This window comes from Cebidichthys violaceus, unplaced genomic scaffold (genome assembly GCF_023349555.1).
Source record: "Cebidichthys violaceus isolate CVI_PGR_0920_01 unplaced genomic scaffold, fCebVio1.0.p SCAF_10, whole genome shotgun sequence".
Classification (NCBI taxonomy): Eukaryota; Metazoa; Chordata; class Actinopteri; order Perciformes; family Stichaeidae; genus Cebidichthys; species Cebidichthys violaceus.
In genome coordinates, this window is record NW_027176263.1 from 16,049,832 (window position 1) to 16,068,124 (window position 18,293).

The following is an 18,293-nucleotide window of genomic DNA, read 5'->3' on the forward strand; positions in this document are numbered from 1 at the left end:
ATATATATATATATATATATATATATATATATATATATATATATATATATACACACACACACACACACACACACACACACACACACACACACACACACACATACATATATAAATCATGTGCTTGTAAGGGTTAAACACCTTCTGCATCGACTGCCATTAGAAGATGATCCAGTTCTGTCCCGTCTATGCTGAGGCTACTGGTGAACGTTAAAGGTACAGTGTGTGGGATCAGGCCACACGCTCCAATGACATAGAGGCAGAACTTCACCTCTCCCACTGGGTCCATGCGATCTAAATGTCCAGCCTTCACTTGTAAATACACTACTACTGTGGTAACGAGGTGGACTCTCTGGATCAAAGAGAGACCCCCCCCCCCAAAAAAAAATAAATAAAAGGTGATGCGTTTGTGTCTGGACTAATCAGGGTCTTTTCCGCTCTCATGTCCCGACTGGCTTCGGGTCTGGGTTTGATTGAAAGATGTTTTTATCCATATTCTTTTTACCCACAATGCAAATGCTTGGCTGTGGTGCCAAAAGCCTGGTGCCAAGGACAAAGGAGAGACACTATTTAGTCTGCTTCTTTTGAATAACTTCTCATACTACGCAGTGTCCTCTGGCTTCTCCATCCTGTGATCCCAGCATTATCAGTGAAACGTCATAACATGTATATATAACGTGGCATTTTGATGTGATAATCTACAGTTTTTTAACATGTTGTTCTTGCATAAGCATACTTTGTGTGTTTTTTAAAGTGTAATGTTTTCACAATGTAACATTATGTATTTGCTGATTATCCTGGCGATATGAAAGAACTCTTCTGTCTCTGAGTCTCTGCACTGCTGACAGAAGTTCTGCTTTTTATCCCGGCGACAAAGTCATGAAAAGGATCTGTGGACTTTAAAGCTGGTCTGAGGTCTCACACACACACACACACACACACACACACACACACACACACACACACACACACACACACACACACACACACACGGCGCTGTACGGCTATGTAGATATTTGGAAAGACAAATGTCTGTGTGGAAACACAATGTTGCTACATCAGTGTTTGGTACTGTCGGTCAAAGAACAAAGAAAAACAAACTTGAAGTTTCCTTGTGAATTTGCAGGTTGCAGTAGATGTGCCGTTTCTTTACTGTTTGTGTTGAACTGCAACACTTCCTGTCCACAGTGTGGTGGGAGGTGAATGCCCTCCATCACAGCTCGCCGTGTTTGCGATCAAGCAAAGTGCGTATTTATGTCTCTGTGCGGGATTTTTCACAGACGTCTATTCTATAATATTCTTTATGGTGTTCAATGTCATTTGCATCCAGAGACAAATTCCTGTTTACCATTTGTCATTGAACGATATCATGAATATTCTTTTGCACTTAATAAATGTTGAAAACGAATGGAATTGCATGCCTGACGTGTTTTGTATTTGATCAGAGCTGTTCCAGTCCTTCACCACTAGAGGGCGATCCCACCTCACATTACTCCATGATGTGTTTCATGTCCGCTGTAAATCAGAGTCCTCCCTCACCAAACACTACTTCAGCTACAATACTAAATGCATTGGGAGCATCTACACTATGCAAAATCAAACTGAAAAACTAAACATGAGGTACTCAATTTTATAGATTCGCAAAAAATAAAACTTATTACTAAGTGTAATGAAACCCAAAATATGGATGTTGAGATAAATAATTAAATGCAGTATATATTATATTGTGTGTGTGTGTGTGTGTGTGTGTGTGTGTGTGTGTGTGTGTGTGTGTGTGTGTATATATAAAATATATTTTTCATCTGTATTAATGCTGCTGACTCATCCTAAAAAACAAACGTGTCTAGATGTCTTCAACATGTGTCTCTGATGTTATTATTATTATGACATGCTATACTATGACTTTCATGACTTTTTATGGCTTGAACTACTATGAGTTCTACTATGAAGACCCATCATCAGGGACATTCACAGCAGCAGGTGCAGGAAAAAGGGTTGAGGGTTAACCAACCAGATCTTCACCTGCTATACTATGACTTTTTATAATTTACTATACTATGACTTTATATGATATACTATACTATGACTTTATATGATATACTAGACTATGACTTTATATGATATACTAGACTATGACTTTTAATGATATACTATACTATGACTTTTTATGACATACTATACTACGACTTTTTATGATTTACTATACTATGACTTTATATGATATACTATACTATGACTTTATATGATATACTATACTATGACTTTATATGATATACTAGACTATGACTTTTTATGACATATTATACTATGACTTTTTATGATTTACTAGACTATGACTTTTTATGACATATACTATGACTTTTTATGATTTACTAGACTATGACTTTATATGACATACTATACTATGACTTTATATGACATACTATACTATGACTTTATATGACATACTATACTATGACTTTATATGACATACCATACTATGACTTTTTAATGATATACTATACTATGACTTTTTATGACATACTATATATGCTATTGTAGGAGCGTGGAAACAAACGAGTAGGCAAGTATTCCTTTTTCCATCCAAACACATCACACACATTTACTTCCTGCTACCCTTTAACCCCTCTTGTCACCAGGGTTACGCCCCTTCTCAGGGAACCCATGAATTCGGTCCTTTAGTCCCCTACATGCGTCCCCCCAGAATTCACCAAAACTAGAGCTGAGTAAAAAAAAACCTATTAATATCTCGGGGGGCCGACTCAACCGACCAGCCCGACTCTGTGTCCCTGGCTTTTTCTAGGAGCTGCTGGGTCACAGGCCAAGGGTCTTTGACTTTGGGGATAAACTCCCCCGGGGAGGGTTAGGGTACACCAACTCGGCAGATGACGCTTGCAGATCGTCCTTGGGGGCTGTCCTAAGCCCCAACATGACCCACGGATACCTGTCCACCCAACCGCTGTCTTTGAGGCTGGCCCGGAGAGCAGCTTTCATAGATCGGTGGAACCGCTCGTATAGTCCATTAGCCTGCGGGTGGTAGTCAGTAGTGCGATGGAGCTTCACCCCTAGGCTTCCTGCAACTGCATTCCAAAGCTCCGACGTAAACTGTGGGCCTCGGTCCGAGGAAACGTCAGCTGGGGCTCCGAACCTAGCGAGCCAAGTCTGAATAAACGCCCGAGCCACCTCATCCGCCGTTGTTGACGACAACGGGACAGCTTCTGGCCAACGAGTGGTTCGGTCTACCATTGTGAGGAGACGTGTGAAACCACGGGATGGGGGCAAAGGTCCTACCAAATCCACATTCACGTGATCGAACCTCCTTTCTGGCACCGAGAACTGCGCTAACGGGGCCTTTATGTGACGGCGCGCCTTGGAGCGCTGGCACACCACGCGATCTTTAATGGCTCCATCGTCACCCCCTCCACCCAGGTCCGCTACCACGGTATCATCCTCGACCCCACCCTCTCTTTCCTACCCCACGCCAACCACATCACCAAAGCTGCCGTCTTTCACCTCAGGAACATTGCACGCCTCCGGCCCTCCCTGTCCTCCGCCACCACCGGAATTCTCATCCATGCCCTCATAACCTCCAGACTCGACTACCGCAACAGCATCCTCTACGGCTCTCCCAACGAGATCCTCAATAAACTCCCAATATGTTCAGAACTCTGCCGCTCGACCGCTCACCTTAACACATCACCCCGGTCCTTCGCAACCTTCACTGGCTCCCGGTGGTCAAACACAGAATAGACTTTAAAGTGCTCCTCACCACCTACAAAGCCCTAAACAACCTGGCCCCTCCCTACCTTTCAGACCTCCTCCCCCTTCACGACCCCAACCCGTTGCCTCAGGTCCGTCGGTGCAAACACTCTGAAGACCATCAGGACCAAGCGCCGGACCTGGGGCGACAGGGCCTTCTCAGCTGCCTCTGGAACACCCTCCCCATCCACATCCACGTGAGGCTCCCTCCCTATCATCATTCAAACGAGCCCTCAAAACCCACCTCTTCAAACTCGCTCTCACTCGTCCGATGTGTAGAAAGCTTCGACGGCCACTTACCGTTGGATCCTCGATGCTTTTTGTCAGCGCAGGTGTTTGTCCATAAACATTACAGAAACCGCAAAAGGTCACGTAGCTTTGATTTGCAAACATGCGCGCATAGATGTCTCCAAACATCACAAATCATCTTTTGTGCATTTAGATTTTTGCCGCTTTCACGTTGGTCCACAATTTCAATCTATAACAGATTAAATGCTCATCAAAATACAACCGGTAATTAGCGGCGTTTTACCAAAAAAATTCACTGTAATCTGACCTACTAGTATTACTGCATTTGCTTAAGAAAATGATCATAGTACTTCTTCAACCCTCCCTTAAAAGTATACATTCAGTAAATACATTCTTAAATATATTATTATTATTTATTATTTTGGCTATATATTATTCATCTATATTATAGCCTATTATAAGTAATAGTCGTAATTTTACAGGTGGAGCTGTTATCTTCATATTTATTTTTATTACATTTTTTTTCGGACGTAATTTATGTAATTTACCCTCATTTATGTACTTTCTTTTGTTTTTTTTCTTTCATTTCAAAAGGCTCAGGCACACACACACACACACACACACACACACACACACACACACACACACACACACACTGTTCTTCCATACACTGACTATATGTTTACTGTTCTTGTCGTCCTCTTGTTGTTATGTCAATGTATTGTCTCTTGTCTTGCAATAAATAAATAAAAAAATAAAAAAAGTATACATTCATCTGACCAGTTCGATGCATGATGTGTGAGTTAGCAGGTCCAACAAAAAGTCATTACAGGACAAGGCTTGTGTTACCTTAAGCAAAGACTTTATTGATGCTCAGGTAGCAAAACGGTCTCTAAAATGACTTTTGAAACATCTAAACACAAAGTAAAGCATTCTGTTGAAAAGCTCCTTGTGTATGAAGAGGTGAAGCTCGGACACGTGGAGAAACGTCGCTCACCCTCCATCTCTCGTGTCCTACGCTAGCGACAGCATGCAGTCATCTAGGAGATCCAGTTCCAACTAAATCCAGTGCCATCCTAAAACTCAATGGACTCTCATCCCAAAGTACATAAAGATTTACCATAAATAATTTATTATATTGAAATATCTCCATGCGAGTAAACAAAGGACAATAGCTTCAGAGGTCTCAAACACATCAAAGGGGGGCACAAGGGAGACCTAGGATCTATGAAAATATATTCAACAGATATACAGATTGAGACAAAAAATATATAAATACATTTACACCTATCTATATACATATGTACATCAGCAATATCACCCGTGTGAATATCACAAATTATTTAGAAATCTCTACAAGACGCCTCTTTTCAAAATGGGAGAGCCTTTGTTTGGTTAGTTTGGTTAGTTTCAAAGACACGGTTCCCTGTGTTTGGGTGTCAGGTCCATGCAGTGAATAGCAGCACAGAACGTAGTGAACCAAATCATCTGTAGCATAAATTGTTATATGGTAAAGTGCATGATACAGATATTTTCTGATATATATATATATATATATATATATATATATGACAAACTGAAGAATAAAAACCCGCCCTGGGTTAGAAAGATACCGGTCAGACTTGAAAACAATGAAGGGATGATTGATGCCTTGTCACCAGTGTGTCGCCCGAACAGCCGCCTCCCAATTTAATCACAATCACCAGATGTTGACGTTTTGAAACTTAACTTGATTTTCAAAGTACCGACGGTCAGACGCTTTTTTGGGGGATTTGAGAGAGATACATTTCATTTCTTTGGTCCCACGACTTCCTAACAATTTCCTAGAAAGAAAAACATGCGAGTGTGAAATCTTAAGAACGTCTATGTAATCTAAAGAATTCTAATTAGAACCAGACGGTCGGCACACGTCCAATTAATAATTAATAACCGCTGCTCTAGCTGACAAAGGGGAACGTTTTCATCCACAGACCCAGAGGAATGTTCTGAGGGTTCTGTTTCACAATTGACGACAGAATGAAAGTCAAAAGAGAAAACATTGATATGAATCAGTTAAAGTCAGACTTTATTTCTAAGATGTATGACATAGTAAGGCTAAAAGCATGACAAGTCAAAATTGTTAGTCAATAAAATAATAATCATTTTGACTTTTTTTGAGTATTTGTGTAACTTCTAGCATTTAACGTCTTTGTTGACTGGCGGAAATGGGCTTCCATAGAACTCCTCTGGAGAGCAGCGCCTGCTTCAAAAACGTTAATATAACTATATAACTATGTAATTATATAACTATATAACTCTATAACTACATAACTATAAGGAGCACCTCGTCACACAGTTGTTTACCGTGAAGTTATTAGGAAGCGATGGGACGTGGAGCAGCATTTCTGCCCTTTGTGGACACGCTTATGATAAAGACATGATTGTAAACATCAACATCACAGCCAGAATGTGACGATGATATGAAAGCATTCATTTGATGCTGCAGGACTCTGTGCGTTAATAACTGCCCCGCTTTGATTGTTTCTGTAGTTATTGATGAATCATAAAGAATGCCGTTACAGTGTGACAGACATCATTAACAGCTGGAGTACATTATGTTAAACTGGGTTATGGGTCTTTGATCGTTAAAGCGGCATATTTACAGATTTGTATATGTTCATAGTTATTGCATTAAACAAGATTCAAAACACATTTAAACCCTGTTTTCCGGTCATAGCACAGAGTACTCTGCCTGGTTCTCTGAAATAAATAAATATGTATAATATCTATATATATATAGAAACAAAAAAAACAACATCAATTAGTTTTACATTCGAAAGACAGTTTTTCAAAGATTTTCTATTTTGTATCACTGATCAATAAATTAAAAATATCCCTGAAACAAATCAGACTTAGTTGTGTTTTAGCAATTGTCTTCTATCCAAAGAAAAGAGAGGAGAAAAGGGGCGGAGCTCTGGACACAAAGCGTTCACGAGTCTTTGAGGAGCGCCGTGACCCGACCTCCCGCGGCGGAGTACAAAAAAAAAATCCCGCGTCTGGGTTTTCACAAACCACGTTGTACATGCTCTAAAAACTATAGGAATATTTATATCTCAACTCTTTTTACCACAAAGCTACCATATCTGGACAAATCTAGACATTAGGCATTACAAAATACAAAGAACTCCTGGATCAAAAATAAAGTTAAAACCCCCAACCTGAACGTCTTAGAGCTGGGATCAAAGTCCTGATGCTTCATACTGCATCTTTAATAATACGCTCATCTGTCCCTTCTATATAATGCCGCCGCCGCCGTCTCCGAGTCGATTTGGTCGGTGTTTCGCAGAAGAGGACAAAAGCAGCAGTTCATTACACCTCTCCACAACCCCCCCCCCCCCCCCCCCCCCCCCCCCCCCCCCCCCCCCGAAACAGAACACTCGCTGCCCTAAAACCTTGACCCAATCATTCCATACAAACCTGCTTCATTTTACAAGGACGCTATCCTCATAATCAGCATGCATTAAGGTGAGAAACAGTTACCGTCCCTCTGTGAAGCTAGTTTAAGCTCTTCAGTGCAAGTTTGAATTCTGTTTTTTTTTTCACACACACACACACACACATCATAACTAAATCAAGTCATTCGTGAAATCAACGAGACTAATACCTTCGGAGGAAATTGTGCTTGTTTGTACGCGAGTGGTCGTCCGTGAAAAAGATCTTGGATGTCAGCGGAACCCCTGGGTCCATAAATACGACCTTCCCCGGGGGGGTTATCGGGACCTCCGGAGGAGAAATGTGCGTATGACATGAATAAATAATAAATATGACATCTGGGGATATTTACAGAGGTGTGCTATTTACAGAAACCCCCCCCTCCCCTCATCTCATAAAGCTAATTCCTTTCCGGTACGAAACATAGACGCTACAGCTGTGATGCTATTGAAGTTGATTCATAAAAAGGCGGGCTTGTGTTTCAGGGTTCTTTTTTTTTATCCTCTCAAGATGTGTAGCTGTATCTCTTAAATGTTCTAAACAGACTTAATTATGACCACGACGAAACAACTTTGTTTAAATACGGTCTGCCCCACAGCGCTAACCTACCTACCCCCCAACCCCCCCAACCCCCTAACCCCCTAACCCCCCCATTCACATCATTGCTTTTATAATGACACTTTTATATATTACTCGACTCGTCGAAATCTAAACGACCCGAGTCTCCTCTCAGGGAAGGTTAGCAGCTAGTAAACATTACTACTTTCACCTAAATACGGGGCGCTTTTCAAAATAAAGGTTCTCACGCCAGAAGCAAGCAGTGGTCGGACAGTTGTTGTTGTTGTTGTTGTTGTTGTTGTTGTCGTGGCTGTGCTGTCCTGCATGAGGGCTTGTGTATAGTCATTTACATCTCTGCTCCGCCCACACGGCTCCCTATTGCACAGAGCAGAAAGACCGGCGTCAGAAAGACGAGCTGAGTGGGACGTCTTCTGGTACGAGAGGAGAACAGCAGGAAACACAGTGGATCACTGTCAATTGGTTTTTGATTGGATTCAGAAATATACTTTGTGGTTCTCATTCTGTCGTCGGACACTCACTGCCACATCTGTGTTTAATACTTCACTCCACTTCTAGTGTAGAGTGTGCAACATATGTATGTCAGTGTGTGTGTGTGTGTGTGTGTGTGTGTGTGTGTGTGTGCGCGCGCTTGTGCGCCTCAGTCGTCCCGGCAGGTTGGCAGGTTGACAAAGGTGAAGATGTTGTACTCGATGAGGCAGGAGAAACACAGGAAGACGGAGTAGAGGAGGAGACACATGAAACCCAGGCGCTTGTCCAACGTCCACTTGTTTAGGTGAACACCCAGGACCTGGACGGACAGAGAGACGGACAGAGAGACGGACAGGGGATGAGGCAGGTGGGTAAAGAAGCAGGCAGGTAAACAGATCAGTAAGTAGATCAAGACAAACGCATGGAGAGAGAAGACATCCGTCAGAGGAGCTTGTGATGAGAAATGTCCTCAGACATGGCCTCAGACATGGCCTCAGACATGGCCTCAGACATGTCCTCAGACATGGCCTCAGACATGTCCTCAGACATGTCCTCAGACATGGCCTCAGACATGTCCTCAGACATGGCCTCAGACATGGCCTCAGACATGTCCTCAGACATGGCCTCAGACATGTCCTCAGACATGGCCTCAGACATGTCCTCAGACATGGCGTCATATACTCACGGTCAGGAACACGGACGCCAGCAGGAGCCCCACGGAGAAGATCAGTCCTTTGCTGTTCAGTTTGATCTGTAAGAAGATAATGTGTGAGGCATCAGTACTATTACATCATTATGAAGAAAAAGAAGTAGAAAAAGAACATAAAAGGACTTCTGGCATTCTCCTTTCATCACTTTTGCAATCCTAAAAGTATAGTTTGGATGTTTTGAACTGGGGTTCTCCATAGATAACCTCCAGTAGATGGTGGTCACACGCCCTCAGCGCGCTGTATTCACTGTATTCTCACTGCTTTACCTCACCGTCCTTCCAGAAAAGGAACTGAAGCCGATATATATATCCATCTGTGCTCTCTTCAAAGCCACGAGACTCCATTGATAGAAACATCAGTTTCCCTCCCAGGACACAGAAGTCTACCGCCGCCTCCATCGCTGAGTGTGTTTGTGTCATTGTGTGTCTTTGGTATTTTGAAGGGTTCGGACTCACCAAAGTCACACAGTGACACCAACAAACTAACAGATGGAGGCAGCGGTAGAGTCTTTGAAGAGAGCATAGATGGACATAAATGACTTGACAGTAAGATAAAGCAGTGAAAATATTCTAAATATAGTAAAGACAACACGGTCAGCGACGCCTGTCATCAGTTCTCCATGTTGACTTAACCTGGTAGTCGATCGGTATTCAAGGCTGTTGTTTAGGATTTTCCGGGAAACGGTCACGTGATAGAGGCGGGACGAATCAGGGAAGGACACGTCATGACTGCTAAGAACCAATCAAGTAGCGAACGCGTCATCGTTTCCAAACTGATTCGTTTTTGACCGTCCACACGAAGAGGCAAACCCCGGCATTTTCAAACTCCTCCGTTTTCCGGTGCTTTGAAAACTCCGGCGTAGTGTGGACGCTCGGTGTAAACGTGGCAAAACATGTGAGTTTAAAACGGAAACGGAGCAGAGTGGACATGGCCTCAAGCTGCTCTAATGAATAGGGTTCCTCTCAGCTCTACAGACGGTTTTATGGCCTGGACACAGCAGGATTTAAAAATGGCCGCCTTTTTGCGGCAAAACTCTAAGGGATGTTGTGGACCTACAATCCTCAGGTAAGACCAGCAGCACATGAGCACTTCAGTCACACACTTTAATGTTCATCACTTTATATATATATATATATATATATATATATATATATCAATAAATAACTCTGGCTCAGAGTTATATATATATATATATATATATATATATATATATATATATATATATATATATATATCAATAAATAAATCTGGCTCAGAGTACCTCCTCCTTTTAATACTTTATTTTCTTTGTGTCGATAATTTGGGATAATGCAGCTGCTTTTATTATCGAACCAGAAAGTCAGCAACTAATTCCTTATTCTCTGTCTCTCTCTCACACACACACAAACACACACACACACACACACACACACACACACACACACACATTACCACGCTCACCTCCATTACAGCCTTTCTTCATGCTTGTTTCTCAGCCACTTAATTGCCTTTATGTCGTTCTACTTTGTATCCTGTAGCTCGTCTTATCATTCACACTGTGTTATCTCGTGGAGCCGTGTGTCACTTTATCAAGTTGACTTTTTTGGGGGATATCTGAGATTATTAGAGTTATTATCTCAAGCAGACGATCACACAGCATCTTTTTTCAGTTTTTATCTTGTTTTCGGTGTTTTTATCGCCGCACAACTCATCTGCTCAGCTGTTAGCTTATAACAAGGGCAAAGACGCAGTCTTCTTTTCTTCTTTTTTTTTACACTGGAATATGGAATTTTACATAAAAACATGATTGTGTCTGACAGCGCTCGTGGTTCGCAGTCTGCCTGCATGTTAAACCATGAAATAACCATGTCTCACTTTGACAGCATGCGCACACGGCGAGATGTCGGCTTTTAAAGTGTTTATTTATCCAAATCATTTTTTTTTTTCACTCACTTTTAGTGGTGTGTACAATATTTACACGTCATTTCTCTTTCTGACCGCTGCTTTCCTTCTAATGCGGAGCTTTATGATCTCTCTAGTGGAGCCTAGCTATGTGATATTTACCTGCAATATATATATATATATATATATATATATATATATATATATATAGTATTGAAGGTTTATCATCAAAGCAGTGTGTTAACCACAAGCATGTGTTTGTGTAACATGTGATTGTTCCGTCAGCATTATTAAAAACATTTTGTCAACATTTTTTGTCAGCCCTTTTGTTTTTCCTGTTCCCTCATGTCCATCCAGGGAGCGCTTGTTTCGAGCTTTGGTACTACAACTCCCATCGTGCTTTGGGTGACGCAAACAAGAAGTGCTGTGTTTCACCATAGAAAGTGTGTGTGAAGCGCAGCGAGGAGAGCGATACTCACGTCGGAGCCGTAGTTGATGGCCAGGGTCTTCAGGGCCCAGGGGAGGCCGAGCCCCACCAAGATGTCAAACACGTTGCTGCCGATGGAGTTGGACACGGCCATGTCTCCCATCCCTGGACGGACGGACAGAGACGGCGGCGTGAGGAAACGTAGAGAGGACGGGAAAAGAAAGGGACAGAGAGACGGCAACGAGGAGACAGGAAGTTACACTGGGAGGTGTGTGTGTGTGTGTGTGTGTGTGTGTGTGTGTGTGTGTGTGTGTGTGTGTGTTGACACAGGCGAGATCAGTGGAGCTATCTGTCCGACTGACATCCCGCAGAAACAACGAAGCGATGAAGCGACAGCAGCTACAAAGCAGAGGACGGACGACTAACCCCCCCCCCTCCGACAGACAGACAGACAGACAGACAGACAGACAGACAGACAGACAGACAGACAGAGCCGTTTAATATTTGATGACAGGAGCGAGAATAAACGCAGATGAAAAGGACGGAGGAAGGGACCCTGTCGGGCTGTCCTCCCTCCTCACCCTTTCTTTTAAAGCCTCACCACAGGAACACAAGAGGGACATCGGAAAAAGATGACCCCCCCCCCCCCATTTCTACCTCCCTCATGTCCTCCCCTCTCCTACTGGCTCTTTGATAGTGGCTTCACTTTGATGCTGTTGTTCGGCTTCCATCGGGGCCGTAGGTGTGTGTGTGTGTGTGTGTGTGTTAAATAACAGCTTGGTAAGCTGTCATCTTGAGTGTGTGTGTGTGTGTGTGTGTGTGTGTGTGTGTGTGTGTGATTACCTTGTCGTGCCACTATTAGGCTGGCCATGCAATCAGGGACGCTGGTGCCGGCCGCCAGGAAGGTGATTCCCATGATGACATCTGGGATGCCGAGTGTGAAGCCGATCACGGTCACCTGACAGACGGACACAGACGCAGACTATTACTGCTCCTGTCTTTGGCATTTGTGTGTGTGTGTGTGTGTGTGTGTGTGTGTGTGTGTGTTTTTTAACTACTGGGGAGAAAGAAAAGAAAAAGAGACAGCTTCAGATGGGTTCAGAACAGAAAATACTGTTCAAAACAAGACAAAATGTTCACTAACCGATGCGTTCTCTTATTAACAATTGATATTACATTACAGTCATTTAACAGACGCTTTTATCCAAAGCGACTTACAATTCAGTATCTATCTACACACCGTAGAGTGTACAGCTACGGGAGACATTTTTGAGGTTAAGTGTCTTGCTCAAGGACACATTAACATGAGACTAGTGGAGCAGGAGCCGGGGATCGAACCGCCGACCCTCTGATTGAAAGGTGGCCCTGGTCTCCACTTAGCCACGATGTGTAGAATAAAGACGCAGCTGGTCTGTGAACCCACACAGAAGTATCATCTGCAGCTCCCGTCGGCTCTGCAAGACTTTGCTCTCATCAAAGACGCTGTTCGGACAAACCAGATGTACTCCACCTCGCTAAAGATGCTAAAAAGTGCTAGCTCTATGAGCTAACATCTGCAGCTAATGTCTACTGGCCAATGCTAATTCTTTGTTTGTATGGCAAAACGTTATCAATTTCACATGTTAACGGTCTAGCGTGTTGGATTTTTGGGGATCTATTAGCAGAAATGGAATATAATATTCAGAACCGTTGTCATTAGTGTATCAACAACTGAAACCAGGAATGTTTTTTTGTTCAGTGTGCGCCATGTTGCATCGTCATGTTTCTACAGTAGCCCAGAACAAAACCAAAACGCCGGCTCTAGAGACGTAAGTTACCCACAGGCCACCGTAGTTCTCCCACACTCTCGGGAAAGGTTGGAAGCAATGTGCAACCTCACCACTAGAGTCCACTAGATCCTACACACCGCTCCTTTAAGTGCAACACGAGACGTTCAAAGATTTAACACGTATGTAAATGTGTTAACTCACAAAGGCTGCGGCAGAAAAGTATACCATTGAGATTTGTCTTTTTAATCTATATCTCCAGTTATATATATATATATGTATAGATATATATGTATATCCAGTTCTTCTTTGTCTCCCAGTCTCTCACCATCCAGACCATGATGTAGGAGAAGGCGGCGATCCACAGGGTGGAGCAGGCGAAGGACAGCATGAAGTAGTTGTCCCAGCGCGGCGTGGAGCTGTTGGGGACGGTGAAGTACAGCAGCAGGCACAGAGGCCAGGCCAGCAGCCACTTCAGCTTGTTACACACACCGGCTGCAATACACACACACACACACACACACACACACACACACACACAGGGTCAAGACCGCAATACACACACACAGACACAGGGTCAAGACCGCAATACACACACATGACTGATTATTATACGCCCTCTGAAAGAGTCCACCCATCAGGAGAGTGAGACACAAACGAAGGAACCAAAGTTAAATGCAGTACTTTCAAAAGATGGATGTTGATCTGAGAACGGATGCAAAATGAATAAATTACTACACTAAACTGTTTCGGTAAAGACATAATTCAAGCGTGCTTGGTTTGATAAGATCTAACGATAGATTGTTTAAATCTCGATTCATGTTTTTTTATCTTTAACTTTATTGGATGATGACTGTGTAATTCAGCCCTTTAATTATAATGATTTTTCAGTTTTGAAAAGCCTTCAGCGTTTTTGAAAGGTTTTGAAAGTCTGCTGTTTAAGTGGAAATGGATATAAAATAAAAAAAAATAAATCAACATTTAACGACCTGCAACTAATTACTAATTCTGAAAACAGAATTGTTTTGCACCAAATGCTCTCTGCTACAAATCCAAAGTACAAACCTGTCAAAGGTATGGGGAGACATTGTTAATATTGGTATTCTTTGTGTATTGATGTAAATCTTAATCTCAATCAATCAGAACAATTATATTAATCTGTTGTTTAACTCCTCGTTTACCGCACTCGTCTGTGTCGCAGAACTACCGTGGCAAAAAAAGCCAAGGGTGGGTTTAAGTGCAATCCACACGTCTACATATTACATTGGTAAAGGGGGGGAGGGGGGGGGGGGGGGAACCATGGCAGGGCTCTGCAACACTGTACCGCACCCACAGACTGTGTAAGAGGCGGACGTAGTCGTGGCGACGCCTCGAGTTCAGTGATTTCACCGTCATCATCTTGGACTACGGCCGTCGCCATGTTGTTTTTATGCAGTCAATGAACGACAATGACCATATCTGGACTGAGGAGGAGTGACGTAGAGACCTGTCAATCACAGTAAGCCCCGCCCCTAAATCATCCCCTGCTTTATGGTGTGTTTGACTCTAAATGGAGCATAATGTACTAAATGAACATCATGCTGTATTGAAGAAGACTGTAAACTAGAGATTGAGACCATAAACTCATGTTTACAATGTTTACTGAGGGAATAAATCAAGAGAGAAGTAGAGTCATTTTAGACTAGACTTCTATACAACCAGAGGAGTCGCCCCCTGGTGGACACTAGAGAGAATGCAGCTTTCACACACTTCCTCATTGAAGATGATGTCAATGCAGTTGTACATGCTGGTACCATTTTTCTTGCAGTGCCTGTGTGTGTGTGTGTGTGTGTGTGTGTGTGTGTGTGTGTGAGACACTAAATAAATTGTTTACAAGAACACGTCCCACACAGACCCGTCTCCAGCAGGTACCTGGGCACTGGAAGGGCACTAAGGGTCCCCCTCTGTCCTCCTCTTCTTCTTCCTCGTCGTTCTCGTTGTTCTCGTTGTCTTCGTTCTCCGTCTCGTTGCCCGCCTCCCGGTCGTCACGGCGAACGCCGCCGCCGCCGCCCCTTTCGGCCCCGGACAGCCCGTTTTCTACGCCCCGCCTACTTCCTCCTTTGACTGGAACGTCGGAGTCGCCGTTGGTCAAAGTGCGTGTGTTGATTAGTCGCTGCCTCTGTGTCACGCACACGCACACGCACACACACACACACACACACACACACACACACACACACACACACACACACAGAATTAAATACAAGTGTATCGATAGAACCGGCCTGTTTCCTATTTACACAGCAGCTTCATTTGTTCATATGGAACTGAGAATTGGGTTACATATCAATACATTTACTGTGAATTTCTTTCTTCTTTTACAGTCAGCATATCTTTTTTAAATCAAACTGAAAGCACAAAACAATCATCGCTTTGTTGACATTTGAAGGTGACTTTTTAAGCTATTTGATAGGTCAGTGTCTTAGTTTAAAGATAAGAGGGAGACTAGTGATGAGCTCATGTCTGTATAATAAATAGTGTTGTAACAAGCTATTATGACAACCGCCATATCCCCTCAGCTGTGTGTCGGCGTACTTTTATGCTCGGCAAAATATTGTTTGCAATAGAAGAAACACCACTCTATGATTTCATGATGGCCGACAGAGTGGTGAGTCATTTCAGACAGGCCGCTTGGATGACCTTCAATCGTTTAATCACATGATTTAATGGTTTTAAAGCGCTGACACATACAAAGAGTCGGAGGCTATCTGGGAAGCTAACGTTAACGTTAACGTTAGCTTAAGCTAAACATTGTCGACCGTGAACTACGAGGTTTGTCATCATTACATTAACTGGTAAAGTACACAGCTGTTCATGCCAACATGTTTAAAGAAGAACAATTTGATCTTCTCTACGTAGACAGAGAAGCAACTGCATTCTGGCAATGAAACCAAAATATACATTACACAATACGACTTTTTACTCAAAATACAGCACAGGACCTGTAGTAAGTAGAGCACGGTGGAATCTACACACATAGTTTTATGTTATATATATGACAGAGAAAAGACAAAAAACTAAACAAGCTGCTGTGGAGCAAACGTAGAAACGTTGTACTCGACCAAAAACTATCTGAGTCGATTTTTGATCTGTAAAACTGAGATTCTTCACAAAGAACGGCACAAAAGCACCTCTTTAAATCTTGTTTTTACCAGATATGTGCCGTTCAGGATGAGAAACTATTACAAAAATGAAGAAATCTTTGTAGATTGAGACCAGAATGACGAGAGACCGAGAGATGTTTTGTTAGGAACGGACAATTGAATTTGAAAATGTCGATAATAGTTTTTAGAAAGAAAGACAATTTGAATCGGCAGGTCAGACAACTTCCAAAAACTGGAAATTATGAAGAAAATCTCAATCAGAAGGAAGTGAGGAATGAGAAGCTGTTGTTTTCTTCTACACCATGTCTAAAAAAAGAAACACACAATGACTGAAAGCTTCAATGGTGGAACTGATTTGTCGGCCGGGGGCCTTCTTAAAGAGGCTGTCTGAAACACACTGCTAATCAGTAGCCCGTGTGTGTGTGTGTGTGTGTGTGTGTGTGTGTGTGTGTGTGTGTGTGTGTGTGTGTGTGTGTGTGTGTGTGTGTGTCCTGACCTCAGTGATGAGCATCCGTGAGGCCATGGTGAGGCGGGTTCTCGGGGAGAAGTGGCTGGTGATCATGATCCTCATACCGGCCTCGGAGAAGGACAGCTGGTGGGGGTACGCCGACAGCAGCTCGTCCACCATCAGCACCGACGGCTTCCTGTGGTGGTTTGCTGTAGGCCACACACACACACACACACACACACACACACACACACACACACACACACACACACACACATATGTATGCACTGATGACCACAAGAGAACACATCCAAGTACCAACATGGAGATGGGGCAGGGAGGTTAGCTTTGCATAAAGACTAGAAGCAGAGGGAAACAGCTAGCCTAGCTCATTAGCATGCGTGGTAAACCAACGTTAATGCAAACCAGATGGAGTCGTAATGGAGCCATTCCTCGTGAAACAACCTGTTTACGTTTCGAAGCGTACCTTTCTTCAGCAGGACGGCGGTAGCGTCACAGCCATCGTCTAGCTCGCCGTTATTGGCCGCTCCGTTCCTCAAACTGGGCGAGTTCTTCTTCCGCCTCTCCAGAAAACGAACAACGTGGGAGTTCATCCTGAAACAAAGGTCAGGTCAAACCCACTCCTCTAACATTTAGAAACAGAAGTGACATGGCTTTAATCAAACTGCTGGACAGTTAATCACTGATTATCTGCAGATAATATTTGATGTTTTCTTTTGTCATTTTTTTCATAATTTTTCCATCAACATTTAAGTTCCAACGAGGAACTTTCATTTTGTGTTGTAGTGTTTCCGAGCATCAGAGTCCTAAAAAAACCACCTAAAACAAATGCAGTTAGGTCAGTGAGTCTATACAAAACCTGTAATGTGAATGTGAAACATCACATGTGTCTCTGACATGTCTCTGACATGTCTCTCTGACATCTCTCTCTCTGACATGTCTCTCTCTGACATCTCTCTCTCTGACATGTCTCTCTCTGACATGTCTCTCTGACATGTCTCTCTGACATCTCTCTCTCTGACATGTCTCTCTCTGACATGTCTCTCTGACATGTCTCTCTGACATGTCTGTCTGACATGTCTCTCTGACATGTCTCTCTGACATGTCTCTCTGACATCTCTCTCTGACATGTCTGTCTGACATGTCTCTCTGACATGTCTGTCTGACATGTCTCTCTGACATCTCTCTCTGACATATCTGTCTGACATGTCTCTGTCTGACATGTCTCTCTGATATGTCTCTCTCTGACATGTCTCTCTGACATGTCTCTCTGACATGTCTCTCTGACATGTCTCTGTCTGACATGTCTCTCTGACATGTCTGTCTCTCTGACATGTGTCTCTGACATGTCTCTCTCTGACATGTCTCTCTGAC

The 18,293-nt window shown here is 43.0% G+C and overlaps 1 protein-coding gene across 1 annotated transcript in view; it reads right to left on the reverse strand.

The window, feature by feature from the left end:
• Positions 1-8,129: 8,129 nt before the first annotated feature.
• Positions 8,130-18,293, reverse strand: part of slc24a3 (solute carrier family 24 member 3) — an 87,597-nt gene continuing 77,433 nt past the window's right edge. Inside the window, exons 10-17 of the mRNA XM_068727620.1 lie at positions 17,386-17,513; positions 16,947-17,107; positions 15,219-15,465; positions 13,636-13,802; positions 12,385-12,499; positions 11,594-11,706; positions 9,209-9,274; positions 8,130-8,842 (exon numbers count right to left, since the gene is read on the reverse strand). Coding sequence (XP_068583721.1) covers positions 8,693-8,842; positions 9,209-9,274; positions 11,594-11,706; positions 12,385-12,499; positions 13,636-13,802; positions 15,219-15,465; positions 16,947-17,107; positions 17,386-17,513 — 1,147 coding nt within the window. The 3' untranslated portion in view covers positions 8,130-8,692. The remainder of the gene's footprint in view (positions 8,843-9,208; positions 9,275-11,593; positions 11,707-12,384; positions 12,500-13,635; positions 13,803-15,218; positions 15,466-16,946; positions 17,108-17,385; positions 17,514-18,293) is intronic.